General features: G+C 36.1%; 1 protein-coding gene across 2 annotated transcripts; it reads right to left on the reverse strand.

Annotated features, from left to right (window-relative positions):
• Positions 1-7703: 7703 nt before the first annotated feature.
• LOC112766561 (ATP-dependent zinc metalloprotease FTSH 9, chloroplastic) lies at positions 7704-14525 on the reverse strand. Of its 2 annotated transcripts, none has more exons than XR_011875101.1 (13): positions 13370-14451; positions 12643-12708; positions 12392-12526; positions 12179-12244; positions 11661-11846; positions 11484-11570; positions 11271-11384; positions 11032-11156; positions 10824-10932; positions 10546-10671; positions 9014-9362; positions 8800-8923; positions 7704-8405 (listed from the first exon to the last, which is right to left on the reverse strand). XR_011875101.1 is itself a non-coding variant. In XM_025812457.3 (13 exons), exons 1-13 carry the CDS (start codon positions 14270-14272, stop codon positions 8272-8274), a joined length of 2496 nt encoding a protein of 831 aa, XP_025668242.1. In that variant the 5' UTR covers positions 14273-14525; the 3' UTR covers positions 7704-8271. The 2 variants fall into 2 exon arrangements, 1 of the variants encoding a protein (XP_025668242.1); XM_025812457.3 differs by having other exon boundaries at positions 9014-9334; positions 13370-14525.
• Between the last annotated feature and the right edge of the window lie 2307 nt (positions 14526-16832).

Genomic DNA, 16832 nt, shown 5'->3' on the forward strand with positions numbered 1-16832 from the left:
ATGTGAAAGGGGGGGGGAGAAATTAGGGTTAGTTTAGCATTATGTAGGTTGTTTTCTAGAGAGAGAAGCTCCCCCTTCTCTCTAGAATTAGGGTTTCTTAGTTTAATTTCTTGTAATTTCTATGTTTAATTCTTGTTTTCATCTAGTTTCTTCTACCTTTCTTTATTCTATTGTCTTAATTTCCTTAGTTTACCTTGTTAATTTCTTACTTTGGTTATTTTTATGTTTATGAGCACTATTGTTATTTTAATTTACAATTAATGTAATTTATGTTTCATGCCCTTTTATTGTTTAATTGAGTTGCTATATTTACTTTCCTTGCTTGGTAGTTGTAGCATTTATTATTTCTAGTTATTTTACCATGCTTTTTTTTCATATCCACCAAGTGTTTGACAAAATTTTTGGTTGGGTTTTTGCTTAGTTTTTCCCATTCTTGGTTGGAAAATTGGATGATTAGGTGAAATTGAGTTGTGGATGTCCATTCCGCATTGTGTGAGAATTTTTAATTGGTTTGGTTTTCCTTGACTCTAAGTGATCCACTAGTGTTGACTGGGACTTAGGGATTGGAATCAATTATGCCCTTTTGACTTATCCTCGATGTAGGGTTGACTAATTGGGATTAATTCACACACAATTACCATGTTTGTGGTCCACAACTAGGATAGGAATCCTTAATTACCCACTTCTTGCCAAGAGTCCTTTTTATCATTTAATTTCCCTTTTCTTGCTTTAATTGCTTTGACTTTTATTGCTTTGACTTTTAATTCCTTGCATGATCATTTACTTTCTTACCATTTACATTACTTGCTCTTTCTAGCATTTCCAACCCTAAAATCCCTCATCGCTAATGATATGACATTTCATTGCAACTCCTAGGAAAGACGACCCGGGAGTTTAAATACTCTCGGTTAATATATTTGTTTTGAATTGTGACATCTTTAGGATTTAAACTTTGATTGTGAGAGTTTATTGTTGATTTGGACTATACTATTAACGAAGTGATTCCTATTTTGATCAATTCTAGATCAACGATAAATTCTCACTCATCAATACCCCCTGGTGGTAAGTTGCATGTAATACAATACGCTAATGCGTTGAATGTGTTGTACTTTGTGAATTTTTGTTGAAGTGGTTTATTCGATGTGTTCGCAAAGCCATTGGTGGCTGTATGCATTTGAGGTAGCTAGGAAAAGGGTGTTGGTAATCGATAGTCTGCATGCTGAGGCACCCGATGATCGACGGAGTAAACTCGATGCATATGCGGTAAGATAAGACATTCCCTATACCCCGTGAACGTTGCTAATATATAAACCAATAACATATTAACACAATAGAACTCTGGCTATTTTACAGGGGCGACTAATTGAAGACATGGCTAAAGTGGCCATCTCCACATACCAGCGTAGTACAAATGGCCCAAGTTGTGCATATGCCAAAGTGCCCAAGCAACCAAACGGGTAAGTTGACCCGAAAAACACACCTAACATTGTATCCATATCGCATTTGCTGTAACATGTGTATCATCCTGATAGCACCAATCTTACTTATTTATGTAGTTGAGATTGTGGCATCTATGACATTAAATTCATAGAAACATAGACTGAAGATTGCAACATGAATTAATGGGATGATGTAAGTTTACCGGTCCTTCTGGTTTTAATTTGTTATTTGCGATACATGTTATCGTGACACTTCTAACATCACGCTCAATATGAAAACACCATACAAAGATATGCTTAGGTCAATGAGATTGGAGCTAATGGTGGACATTGTCATAGGCGCACAAAATGCCTCAATTGATCAGGTGCGAACTTTGTTAGAAGAAAAGGCTGAACCTGTATGCCGCAACCATCCAAGAAACAAGTAAAATGAGGTTAGATCGCCATTCACAGCACCAAGCACAAGAACATTAATGCAACAGGTCAAATGATTACTTGTGAGAAAGACCATGAAAGGGAAAAAGAAATAGATGTACTTAATTCTAATACCACAAATACCTTTTTGACACTGTTTATTTGTTTTTGAGAGGGAGTTTTATTAAAGACACAGGGCAAAGTTTCCTAGCGAGTAACATTTATATGGTTTGTTAGTTTTCGAACTTCTCTGATTCTGTTACATGATTTTAGCAATGCGTAAAAGCTAATAGAAAAAAATCACCCATTTAAAGATAAGAGTATTCATCCGCAGACATACTGACTCAAGCATCTACTATTTTCCAAAATGGAAACTAGTTAAGCCGACACCAAGCCAACAACTATCAAGGTAAGAAATTAAAATAGCCATCCACACAACCAGTAAATCGAACATCCAATATAACTTAGTTGTAACTAATTTAAAACATTACTCGCACGAGTAATACAATAACCATTTGGATACTAATGGAAATAAACATCTGCATACCTATTGAATCGAACATCCAGCATATATTACTTGTAAAAACTTATACACACTACATCAAGAGTATTACAAATAACCATCCGCATACCTAGTGAAATGAACATTTAGGGTATCATAGATGGTAACTAGTTAAACCAAAAGCAATCAAACAACTATCAAGGTAACATTAGGATAATCATCTGCACACCTACTGAGTTAAATATCCAGCCATCTCCAGCCATTGTTAACTGTGTACGAGTAAAACAAGTCAACAAGAATAACCATCTAATTAAGAAACAAAATAACCATCTGCATACCAATTGAAATGAACATCTGACATATGTTACTAGAAACTACGTAATCAAGCCAGCCACATGAGTATAATACTAACCATCCGTATACCTGGTGAACTCAAAATGACATGATTAAGTAGGATTTAGCAACATTTTAATATGCTTCTAATAATATACCCCATATACTCAATGTATGTTGACAAAATATTCTAGCCTAATCACTTATGTATGCATCTAATAACTCTAACAAAACATGAATTCATAAAACATTAGCCTAAATCCAGTCAAACCACATAAAAACAGAAACACACCGACCATGTGCATATAGCAAGAAGACAACAAACAGAATACCAGTTTCATACACATCTAACCGTCAAAAACTCAGAATACAAAATGACCATCAACATACATATTGAGTCAGAACACCTAATAAAAAGGACCTCTAATATAATATAGCAGATTCCATATCCAACACAGACTAGGTATTGCCAAACGAGTTTAACAGGGACATGAAACAACTAAATCCTTGCGGAACAATCTGCCCATCGGAAGCATCCAACTCTATGTTCCAGAAGATTCTACACGATTATCCTAAAAGAAACAAATACAGTCTAAAATAAGTCACTATCTATATATTTAACTTTGTACTAAAAGTGCATCTTTAAATTGATTAAGATACCTACCAGGCCTGATTTCTTCCGCTTCCTCCTCATGGATTTCTTGATCGACTTCTCCAACTCAGATCCGAGCCTTTTACTTTTTGGACGACCCTTTGTGGTGACCTTTGATGGGCCTTGTATGTCCTCTGTCCCCCACCACGAAGGAACTCTGTGTGGCCATGCTATTAGGGACATTAGCGACAGTCTTGTTCCGCAACTTGGCACTGTAATCAACGAGCTTGGCCCTTGCATCATCCAGAGCAGTATGCAACATGGCTGCTTCATCATCACAATTCACAAATTCCTGTGCAACGTTGTAGAAGTGTGCACACAACCCTCTGAATAAGTTATGGCTCTCATCCGAACGTCTAACGTCTCACGTCGTGGCTACTCTTAATGTAGGTATGCTTGCGCTTTATGTTCTTGCTCCAACGAGTGAGAACATAGCAAGAAGGAACTCTATTCACTTTGTAAGAGGAAAACACTACAAGATAGTGGCAACACAATATATCTGAACTCTCGAACAAGTTGCACTCACATCGAACCTTGTGAGTCGACCGGTCAAAATGGACGTGGTACGTAACATACCGGGTATTCTCATCTGGCTAATTTTTTCTCTTCCACTTTTACCCAGACCGAGTCACCTTATTCATAAATTGCATAGATATTGCAATCACCCTTTTTGCGAAACTCTGTTTGGACATTCCTAAACACGTCGTTGGTATACTCTTATTGAAATTGTCTCTCAATAGCTGAGCCAGTTGCACATGGGATTATTCTTCTCAAGTCTGCAGCATCATCCTCCAGTTCCTTCTGCTCCTTGTTTCCAAGCACATTGTCGAACTCGTGGACGAACTGAACCAAGCTAGTCTTGCTATGTAAGAATCCACCACAGAATGCGTTCATACTCTCACTCCTTTGCGTACTCATCATAGCAACCCAAAATTCACCCTTGAAAAAGATCGGCACCCACATACGTCGGTCTTCAAATAGGTCTACACAAAACAAACCATCCAAAAATAGAAACTCGTATAAAGAACATATTTTAAGAAAAGAATACAAGAACATCACAAACCCTAAGCAATTACGATGCATCATATAAATTTAAAGCAACGAACCTGATAGCCATGTATTGTGATGTAGGTTGAACTCATTTATGAATTCAGTCCAACCATCCTCGAAAGCCTCAACCGACTGAGAGTTCCACACAATGTGGTTCAGCTCAACATTCAACTCTCTGAACCGAGCATAACCTCCAAACTTATGCGGTAACTTTTTCAATATATGCTAGATGCACCATTGACGGCGTGTTTGGGGTACGACCTTCCTAATTGCACCAAACATGGACCTGCACTGGTCTGTGATGATGTCCTACAGTGCAGTACCCATGCACTTCATCCATTGCGTGAAAACCCACTCAAAACTTGGAATCTCTTCATTCCCTAGCAGATCACAGCCTAGCAAAGTAGACTTATCATGGTGGTTCATACTGACGAAATAGGCGAACGGCAATTATGCCTAAACGAACAAAACCACATATAAGAACATCCAACTATTACAAAAAATAACAAAAAAAAGTAAACAACATCAACATAAATAAATATTACCGGTTCGTGTTGTATGTGGTATCAAACGACACCACGTCTCATAATATTCATAAGATGTCCTACACCTTGCATCCACCCAAACTGCACTCCTAAACTTATAATCATCGTCCACATTCATTGCATAAAAGAAGTTCAGATTTATCTTCTTCATTCGCATGAAATAATTCAACATCTCCTTAACATCCGCATAAAATTCCTGAGCCAATTTCAAATGCTCAAACCGCATCCCAACTCTTGGTATTTCGTCTTCACCAAGGCAACTGTGATCTGGTAACTGCGTATCAGTTCAAAACAAACATCATTAGATGAACACGAGGATTAATGGTCGATTCAAACATGCGGTTCACGAGAAAACAACAATAAACTAGAGTCCAAATCTCATCACCAAGATCCGTCTCATCACTTCCAAACTCAGTGACGTACGCAACTTTCATGGCCTACAATCGAACATACACGCACAAACCAAAACAAACAAACTAGTTAGATATCGTACCATGAAATAAATATCAACTAAAAATACCTCCACTCATCAACCAAAAGAAGTCAAACCAAATACAAAATAAAAAACCTCCAGTTGTATTAAAGACTCCAACAATAAACCATCATCCTAAAAATTTTGCCTTTTATGACTCCTACATGTTCCAAAAAAATCAACATATTTTCCTAATTGAAAAAAGAATACCGGGTGTTAGATAAAAAAAATTTAACTTTGTAACAACTTACATAGTAATTCTTATGTCTCTCAATTTCTATAATCCACCCATTCACAAACTGGTAATAAGTCTAAGTAACAATATATCCAAATAAGTCTAATTGTGCAATGCATCCTCATCATTAAAAAATTTAGAAATTAAAACTCTAATTAGTTTTAATTGACGTAAAAAATATATGATATTATTCATTAACACATCTAAAGTCTTCATACATATATTTATACTATCAATTTACTACCATAACAAATTTGGATGCATCAAGAATTAATATCTTGAATCTACTTAAACGGTTGAAATAAAAGAAAATACTCCGCTTGCACTAAGAATGACCATCTCATTTATATTGAAAATAAACATCCGTTACCAATGCATCAACCTTCATTACTTACCTTGTTAGATTGTTCACCCTCCACATCGCAAGGATTGAGAAGGTTGTCAATCGAATACGTGGAATTGTCATCAGTGAACGAAGATGGGACATGATAAACCGGTTCAACTAAATTAGATTCCATTTATGTGGATGCGAGGGGTGATGCACGTATGAAACGGCAGCTGCGAATGTCCCCTATATTTGGACGGATCTGTTGCAGATGAAGAGGCTGTGACGGTGGACGCGGTGTGTTGCGGGGGGCCTGCACCGTTAGCGCGTTGGTGGGCTGCGCGAAGGACAACTTGTACGCGAACGTGGGCCTACTTGGACGTTGGCGTAGAGGTAGGCGGCGTCGGCTGCGGCTTGGCAGCAGTGGCTAGTGTTCTGATTGGCAACAGTCTGGCGAGAGTGGGAGACAATCGGCGGCTGGTTGCAGAACGAAGTTCACACATGCAAAACGCACGACTAGAAGAGAAGTGATCAATTGTGTAACTCCACGTTCATCAAATCCTTATTTTTTTTAAAATTCAAAATCTGATATTATTAGAAATTAATTAATCATCTAATTAAATGTTTGATTTTAATTTCCCTTTTTAACTTTATTGTTCACAATATGATCACTAATTTCATTGTCTCCGTATACTTTTTCTTTCGGAATATAATCCTAGAATAATTTTTCTGTGAAAATAATTTTTTTTATTTTATTCCAGAAAAAAAAATCTATTTTCCTCCTAATGCATGAATAACCACTATTTGAGATTTTGAGCTTTTGCACGTGCGTCATATGTACTTACCTATACGGTACCATCTCTGAGAACTTGCGTCTTCTATTTATGGTTTTCTGTGTCAAGTAGTTGAAATCAATGCTCTCCAGGATACCAAGATTTTAACCAACAAGATTTGCCGATTCAAATGCCAATTCTTGTTGATCAAAACCACTATCAATCTAACCAAGTTGAATTTGTCTAGTAATTAGCTTACTAGTTCATTTAAACAAATGTCGAAGGTTCAAATTCTGCCTTGTGCATACAGCAATTCATTAGCCAATAACAAACTCTTAAATGAAACTCAGTACTACAACAGATTAGTCATTGACCTACCGAATTTAGAAATACCATAAAAAAAACTAAAAAAAGCAGGAAAAATCACTATCAATCCTCTACAGTCTCCAGTCGTTGATGAAACTATGTCAAAGTTATATACTTTGTCAATCAGACTGAGTAAACTTTTATCCAATATATATACACAGAAATTTGTTTAATTGTAAAGACTTTTTTTTTTCCAATTTGAGACAAGAGTTTTGTAGTTTTTTAATAATTTTTAGACGTATATATAGAAAATATTCGTCTATTTTTATTTCTATTTCGGTATTTTTGTCTCAATAAAATTCAAGCACAACGCAACCTAATACTAATTACCAGGACCATGACACACCCAACATCTTGCGGCTCCATTGCAAACCTTATTACCAAATAGGACATAAAACCATGACTTAAAAATGACATGAATATGATACGTGACTTTTAGAAAAATTTCAGCCACACGGTAGAGTGGGAGACCAATTGTCCAATAGAAGCTCCAGAGCAAAGTGAATGTTATATTTTTGTTCCCCCATTCAAAACATGACAACAAAACGCTAATATAAACACAAACTCTTCTCAATAATTCACATCTAGACAATAAAAGGCCGCAAAACGATCCACCTCCCACATTTTTCAACATTTCAATAGGAAAAAAATATCCATCTAAATAAATACATCTTTATTCCCCACATGGTACATTCCATGTGGTATAAAGGATTGTTTTCATGGTTTTGTGGAGGGTGGGGGGATCCTATGTATTTCACATAATTATAATTATAATGTATACAGCTATATATAAAATTACATTTGTAGACAGTCACATCATGACTGAAATAATAGTCAATATACAAGAAATTCAAATAGCAGGATGCATGAAGTGAAAGCGGGAGCAGTTATGATTTAGGAAGCCCTATATAAGAAAGGCACTAATGTATGTATTTGATTCATGTTTCTTTTTCCCTGTGGCTTTGGTTGAGTGAAGTTAAATAACAAGCTGGCTATGGGGTTAAAAATGAAGCCAAAATTCACCTTACAGGAATATACAAATGTTGTAAGGGTGAGCTCATGCTACAGAGATATAACTTCACTGGTTTCAGCCGAATGACCATCAAAAATCATACCTCAAGTTCCACTTCACACTGGCAGCATAATAGAGACAGCTCTTAATTGTTCAGGAACCTGTCTGCAATGACTGTAACGGGAGAATAGATTCTTGCTTGCCACTGATAAAGACTGAAAGCTCCGTTGGTGCAACTACCAGTCTTAACCACTTTTGTAGCTCTTCACCCTCTACTTTCTCTTTTTCTGAAGAACAGGTATTATTAGCACACCAAAATATATACTTGATGTTCACATTGCAAGTTCATATCATATATAACTATAATATGCAGAGTGGAGTGAAGTTCAAAATCTAAATATGCAATTTAATAGCCTGAATTTAAACAGTATTTGGGAGGCAGAAGAAGACACCAAAAGATATGCAATATAAGATGAAAACATGCATAAAAAAAACCCTATCAAGAGCACCCTGATAAACAAAAATATCCAAGCAAGGAAACCATAAATGAGACAACAGATATCAAATATGAAGCATGCACAGCCTTTATCATGTTCAAAGAAAAATGTATAACATAGTTCCAGAAATCATCACAAATCATTCATCCAATCACCAAATATAAAAAACAGCAAGTAGCTTTACCTTCCAAATGAGCACCAAGACCCTCCAAGACAGTAGGATTAGCTCGCACAATGGAAAGTGATACATCCAGCGCAGACTGCAATAATGCTTTCACCTCTCTTTGGACAAGGTCAACAAGATGTCCCTGTTGTAGTCAGAACTTCAGATTAAATATGCATACAGAACCTAACGAATTGGAGATGAGATAAAAAATAAAGTTTATGAACTGCAGGACCTGATCCCTTCCCCAAGGAACTGCACCAGACTCATCCAGTCCGCCATTAGAAAGGGTGGCAATTGACACGGGGCCTATACTCTGACTTAGGCCATATTCAGCTATAGCTTTGTATGCCATGTCAGTCGCTCGTCGTATGTCATCAAGTGCGCCTGTTGATACCCGACCAGAATAAACCACTTCTTCTGCTGCACGCCCTCCAAGAAGAGTCACCAAGCGACCACGCAACTCATCAATGAAAAGCAAGTATCTGTCCTCATTTGTTGGGGGAGTATAAGTAAAGCCTAAAGCCCCTCCGGACCTTGGCAATATACTCAGTTTCTGAAAACATACATAGGACAGGAAGACACTGAATGACAATTAAAAGAAACTATTAATATTTGGTTCACCAAGATTTTTCCCCTTTTTTTTTATTTATTATTACCCTAACTTTATGTAATTTTAGTTGCTATCTAATACCTATTCTCCTTTATGCAATTTTAGTTTCACTATCTAGTACCTATGCACTAGAAGTCTAGAATCACACAAATCATACATAAAAAGTACCAGTATATTAATTCTTAGTAGAAATCATGTGCAGATGCTAATACAAAACTCTATCCTCCAAGAATGAATCTAAGTGACATCCATATTTATCTCGTACAGTTTGATTTCTATTATTCTACTTTCTAGATTAGTGTGTTTCACACTTCTACAGAAAAGAAAAGGGGAAAAGATGTGTAATAGGACAAATAGGGGATTATAAAGATGTCAAGTACTTTGTTTTCTTAGTACATCATCTTGGATTCAAGTCTTGGAAATAGCAAAAAACAATTTTATGAGTATATATAAATAAAGGATATGTTAGGAAAACATTGTGCACCAAATCCCCTCCCAATCTCTCATATATATAGTAGTAGAAGTAGAAGTAAAATAGTAGATAAGGAGATTGAAACATTTGATAAAAATTTCATAAAATTAGCTAATCATTATAATTAATGGGAAGGAATTGCAAAAATATAAGATTGACCAGCTTGACAAAAACTAACTCACTACTTCAAATTAATTTTTCATTAAAAAAAAAAGACTTCAGAGTGAGAATAACAGGAGGCAATAATTGCATACACACAACACTAATCTATTAACAAAATGAAGCACAACCCTCAATTTATACCATGTTTAATCTGCAGAGCAAGTGAAATTTACTGTGATAAATCTATACTTTGGTCTAATTTCCCACCAAAAACAAATGAGAAAGAAACGAAAATGAATACCCACACCCCTGATTCCACCGACAAACAAAAATAAAATGAATTGTGATTACAATCCAGTAGATTAAATATATCATAATCAGAGCCTCTACATACTAGAAATCATCAATCATTAGACTGATATCACAGATTTCTCAAGAATAAATAAAATTCAGATAGTGTCTTAAGTCCGAAAAGTCAAATAGGCAATTCTATGTTACTAATTTTTAAGCACAATATGCTTATCCATAATTACAATTGCATATTTGAATCATGAAAAATTGAGCATCCTCCACGGCTTACCTCAACACGTGGCTGACCAGGAAGAAGATTTGCAACTGCAGTGCCTACTACAGCATGACCAGCTTCATGTCGTGCAACTACAGCCTTCTCACTTCCTTGTAACTTAGCAGTCTTCTTCTCTATGCCCTGAAACAAGTAAATTTGGTTGATTTTCTCTGCAATTAATAAACTAAGGTCGCATTTATGTACATAAAATTTTAAGTTTAAAAGGTTCTTTTAAAATTACAAACTGCATGTAACATATAAGTGGCCACCGACCACGAGAGGTTGTGACTTACAGCTATTGATCTTTCCACAGCATGGATGAAATCAATCTTCTCCACAACAACTTTATTCTGCCTTCCCGCCAGTAAAGCAGCCTCGTTTACTAGGTTTGCAAGGTCCGCTCTTAAATGATTAATGATATGATACACATGTCAAATCAGAATTCCAACTGCCTCAATGTTTTTAAATGGGGAAAATGTACAGAGGTAAGAGCACAATTACCCCGTGAAACCAGTGGTCATAGAAGCAATGTCGCCAAGGTCAACATCCTTGGCCAAAGGAAGTTCTTTCTTGGAAGCATGTACTTTTAGAATAGCTTCCCTACCGATCCTGTCCGGTGTTTCCACCTAGAGAGAAATTTATCAGAAATAAGTCATTTTTGCTATAAGCATGCAAAGTTACGAATTTTTTTCTAATATCAGCATAAATATTGAAGTAAAGCACTAAACTATAATCCACACCATAACTACACGGTCAAATCTTCCTGGTCGCCGGAGTGCAGGGTCTAAGACATCTGAGCGATTGGTAGCTCCAAGAACAATCACTGCAGAGTTGCTGTCAAACCCGTCCATTTCCTGCAATGAAATTATAACATATTAGCCTTGTCATGAGAGTCTATCTTCCCACAATTACCCTAAAATAAATAATAATAATAACATCAAAGGAATGCTAACAGTGAGCAACTGATTCAATGTTTGTTCTCGTTCATCATTGCTGACAATGCGAAATTTACCATCCCGACTTTTGGCCACAGCATCTATCTGCATGCCAAAAGAAAGTTCTATTGGTTGATTATTAAATGGTAGATATTGAATAAACCACCCTTTCTCAATCAAAATTCATTTACAGACCTCATCAATAAATATTATGGATGGAGCTTCCTTCTTTGCCCTTGCAAAGAGATCTCTCACACGGGAGGCACCCATGCCAACATACAACTCTACAAACTCACTAGCAGAACAACTTATAAATGGCACATCAGCCTCCCCAGCCACTGCTTTTGCTAGTAGAGTCTTACCTGTCCCAGGAAGACCCACCTGTAAGATAAACCAACAGGTATTTACTATCTGGATCTTGAACTCAAGTAATACTACTAAATGCAGTGCATAGCTATAAACAGCTCACATATGATGTGTAAGCTGATATGTAAAACGGAGAAAACATGGTTCACAGAAATACAGTAGATAAATCTGTTGGAAGTTAGCCAAAAATATTCTCATGATGAGTTTCACATATTTGGACACTTCTTCAAGCAAATAACCAAAACTAGATAGTATCTTCTTGGCAGACTGCCAAATGCTTTACATTGGGATCAAGAGTTTAATTTTCATTATGTATCTCTTATTAGATATTTCAAGCTAAGACTCACCAAGAGTACACCCCGCGGGGGACGAGCTCCAAGCCGTATATATCTATCGGGATTTCGAAGAAATTCCTGGCAAGTGAAAGCACAATAAAAAATTACATTCCTACATCACCAAAAGACCTCAATAAAATCAGAAGGTTAATTACATGAAAGAAAGGCTCTCATACACCCTACAAAATTAAGTGATAATAATGGGCGGAAGAGAGGCCAGCTTACCACAATCTCTTCTAACTCCTCCTTAGCCTCATCAACACCGGCGACATCAGCAAAAGTGATAGATTCACCTTGTTCAGATGACTTTGTACCAGTAGAAGTTCCGGATTTGCGGTTTCTAATCTGTCCAGCTGTGTGCTGTACATAGCATACAAGTACTAAGAAATAAGAATAGATAGAGTCTAACTGTAGGCACTCACTAGTTGATTGAGAAGGCCCAAGAAATTGAAAGAGGGCAATAAATACAAACTCACCTGAGAAAAGCTTACAGGGAATCGGTGGAGAAGCCCTGCTAGCACAGCAACATAGAACATTGCTATCTGCAAATATGGGAGCGAAAAATCAACATGACAGAGTGATAAGTCCGGTCAACTAAGGAAATTTGTAATGAAATGGAATAGGAAACTATATAACTTACACCACTAAACATTATAGAAAATATAAACAAAAGCAGGATACTAAAAAAATAGAAAGAAACCCAAATAATATTGAAGCATGTTTAACAAATTTGAGGAGTATTATGTTATGTAAGCTTATCTAGCTGATGAAGCAAATGTAACTCCAAATAAGCAAAAGTATTCACTCTTCCAGAAATCACTATTTCAAAATTTCAGATACAAAACCTAGTGTCTAATTAAATCATGCAGATTGTAATGTCTCCACAGGTAGGCAATAATTGAAGAACTAATAAGAACTTCTAGTTAGAGTCAAGCTTTGGCACCCAGTCGCACAGTTTTTAATAAAAATAGCAATTGGAGAAAGAATCAAAATGCTTACTCAGTTACTCCTCTTTGGTTCATGGAACCTTTGCTCCAAATAATTAAACAAACTTAAATTTATCTATTTATTTATGAATCTCTGATAGTCTTAATTAAATTCAGTTGAGGTGCAAGTGTGCAACCACTAACCATAATAAGCAAGTAGCCAACTTCGCACAGCAAAAGCTAAGAAAAACCACTCTAGCAAGTGCAACTCGCTTACCAATGCCGAGTTAAAGAACCCTCCGGACCGCTTATCCGGCGACCCAAACTCCACCTGATTCTCCAGCATCTTCTCATAAGGAGTCCTAATATCACTAGGCCTAGTGGTGGTGTAAACAATTCTCTTAGTTGGGGAAACACTCTTAACCAAAGACTCTGATTCCTGCTGCAATAACTTACTCCCTCCACCAGAAGAAGCAACTTCACTACTACCATCACTCCCAGTAGTTCCAACCTCAGGCTTCAATTTGAACATGATGTGCACCCCATCAACCTCCACCTTCTGAACCTGGTCACTGTTGATTTTGCTCAAGAACTCACTATACGGAACACTCACGAACGAGGTTGCAGCCCTAGGTTCGGACCCAGGTAATGGAATCCCTGGCCTAAGCAACCTCATAACAAACACCACAATCCCCAACTGAAGAAGCAGAACCCCAATCTCCTGAGCCTGAACTATCGGTTGCCACCGCCACTTCCCTCCGCTGCCACCGCTGGCGCCTTTAGACCCCAACCACCACCACCACCACCCTCCCTTCCCCTGCTGCTTTTCCTTCCTCCTGTTCGAGCCGGACCCCGTCGCCGTCTTCGATCCCTTGTCGCCGTCGCCACTCTTCTCCTCGCCGGAACTCGCGGCGGAATCGCTCTCTTGGCCACTGCTAGCCCTAATCCTATCGTATCCCCTCTTGAAATCTCCCCAAACATGGAACCTCAACGAATCGGTCGAGAAATTAGCGTGCCTAGTCGGAACCCTAGGCTGTCCCGAATTGGGAGCGAAACGTGTCGACGTCACCGCGTGCCGAAACGATGTCGCCGTGTGCCTCCGCCAGCGGTGGAAATTGGAGTCAGAATTCAAGTAAAGTTGGGTGTGTGTTAATGGAGATAAGTATTCCAACGCAGACATTGCAATACAGAGGGGGAGAGAGAGAGAGAGAGAGTTGGAAATCAAAAGTTTGAAAAAATGAGTATATTACTAGTTATGCGCGCATGTAAGAAATGAAAGAGTGTGGTTGCGTGTTGCGGATAATTTATATGGGTGAGGTTCCAGGGATTATCTAATATCTGATTATCTAATATCTATTCAGTGGCAATGGTGGCTAAGAGCAAGAGTAGAGACAGGGTGAATCCGACAACAAGTGAGGGCCGTTGGATTCGTCGGACGGTCTGACTATCTGAACCGTTGATATATGCAGAATTTTTTATTACTATTTGTTTGTTTGTTTTTATTTTTTAAGTTGAATTTTGAGTGTTGATTGTTTTGGTCAGTTCACGGCACCTGTCTTCCTTTTTTTATTCTATCTGCGGGCGGAATCGGTTGTTGTTTTATTTTTTTTCTATTCTTGGGTGCTGATCTGGTGCAGTGGTGCACAGGTGGGGATTGGGTTTTGAGAGGCTGAGGGGGTGACGCGTGGAGAGTGATGAAAGGTGAAATTGGTGGAGCCTCCCAAGTCCCAATGATTGTGTAGTTATGGGTAGGGCTGGAAACAAACTCAAACTCGATTCGTTAATAGTTCGATAAACTAAATTTATGAGCTGATGAGTCAAGTTTGAGCCTGAAATTAAGCTCATAAATTAAATGAGCTGACCTTGATCTTAAATAAGCTCAGCTCATTAACTCGTGAGCTGCCTCGATTATATATATACGCATTTAATCTATATTTTTAATATTATATATATACATATGAAATAGCAATATATAATTATATATATTAATGATATTAATTATTTAAAATTTTATTTTTTATATATAATTTTAATATAGGACATAAATAAAAATTTTTTATAAATAATATATAAAATTGATTTTTTAAATATTTTTTAAATATATAAGTTATAATTTATTGATATAGAATTATAGATTATGTTCTTATTATTTAAGCGAGCTCGTGAGTTCGAGCCAACTCGTTAGCTCTCGGTGAGTCGAGTTTGAGATTAAGAAATAGACTCGATTGTTAATGAGTCGAGTCGTAAGCTAAGCTCAATTTTTGTGAGCCGAACTTGAGTTTGGTCTAACTGACTCAGCTCGTCTCACTTCCAACACTAGTTATAGGTAGGTTTTCAGCAACACGCCGAGCTAGAAAAGCAGGCAGGCGTACCTCCTTCGGATCAGCTTAGTCTTTAGTCAGTATCACTTACTAATCCGTTTAAGTAAGTGTCGAAAATTCAAATTTCGTCTTGTGCATGCAATAATTTATTGGCCAGTGACAAACTTTTAAATGAAGCTCAATACCGCATCAAATTTATCTAATATGTGCCCTTAGTAGGGGTGGCAATAGGGGCAGGTAGGAGCATTTTTTTAGTTCATTTATGTGTTAATTGAGGTTCACTTGATGCTGTTGAGAAGTATTGATCAAAATTTTTATTCTTTAAGTAATTTCAATTCATTTCTTAGTTTAATTAAGGTTCATTTGGGTTCACAAATGAATTCAATGTGTTTTTGTTGATAATTGAATCTTTTGTTAGCAAAGAATAAAATTATTCATTATTACTTTATTAAATTGTATTAGATTTTATTCCATTCCATTCAATTTGTTTCGAAAGTCATCCAACTATTGGGACAAATTATTCATCGACAACACACCTGAACTGCAAATGAATCGAAAATTGTGCAGTCTATAAACTCAGAAACTCATGCATTCTATTCAAATTCAAAATTTCGGTTCATTTTAAATGTAATTTCGGTTTATTTTTGAGTGAATTAAGGTGTATTTGGTCTCGTTGTTCTAGACAATTCAAAATACTTAATGTTGCAAAATCACCAAAAATAGAAAAAAAGCAATAATAACAGCAGCAACAAAAGAATGATGATAAGGGAAGAAGAACTTGCGTGTGCGAATTTAAAAAAAACGCCCGTATATGTAAATGACTTGATTAAATTTGGTTGCTAATATAACTTAGATGTTGAGCATTATTAATTAAGAAAATATTTATAAAAAATGATATAAAATTTAAATTCTCAATGTATTTATTATGTATTTATTAAAGTAAAGTATTTAAAATTTTCTATTATTAACAATCTTAACTAAGGACATAGGTTAGCCAAATCCATAAATAAATAATAAAAAGCACTAATTTGATTTCAGATAAATAAACCTATTTTTAGTTTGTCTTAAAAGGAAATAACTTCACTTCACTTGTGTATTAGTGTATGTGTTATTTATTTGAAATGCTTGTATTTTATAATTTAATTTTAATATATAGATGGTGTAAAATATTTTATATAATTGTCTAATTATATTTATTTTTTAAATGATTATTCATATAGTTAATATAAAAATTAATTATTATTATTATTATTAATATGATGTTACATATTTAAATATATATATAAAATTATTTTATATTAATATTACATTAAAATTAATTTTTTATATTTTATGATAAATTTTTAAATTCTCAATGCATTTGTTATGTATTTATTAAAGTAAAGTATTTAAAATTTTCTATTACTAGCAACCTTAACT

This window comes from Arachis hypogaea, chromosome 17 (assembly GCF_003086295.3).
Source record: "Arachis hypogaea cultivar Tifrunner chromosome 17, arahy.Tifrunner.gnm2.J5K5, whole genome shotgun sequence".
NCBI classification, from domain to species: Eukaryota; Viridiplantae; Streptophyta; class Magnoliopsida; order Fabales; family Fabaceae; genus Arachis; species Arachis hypogaea.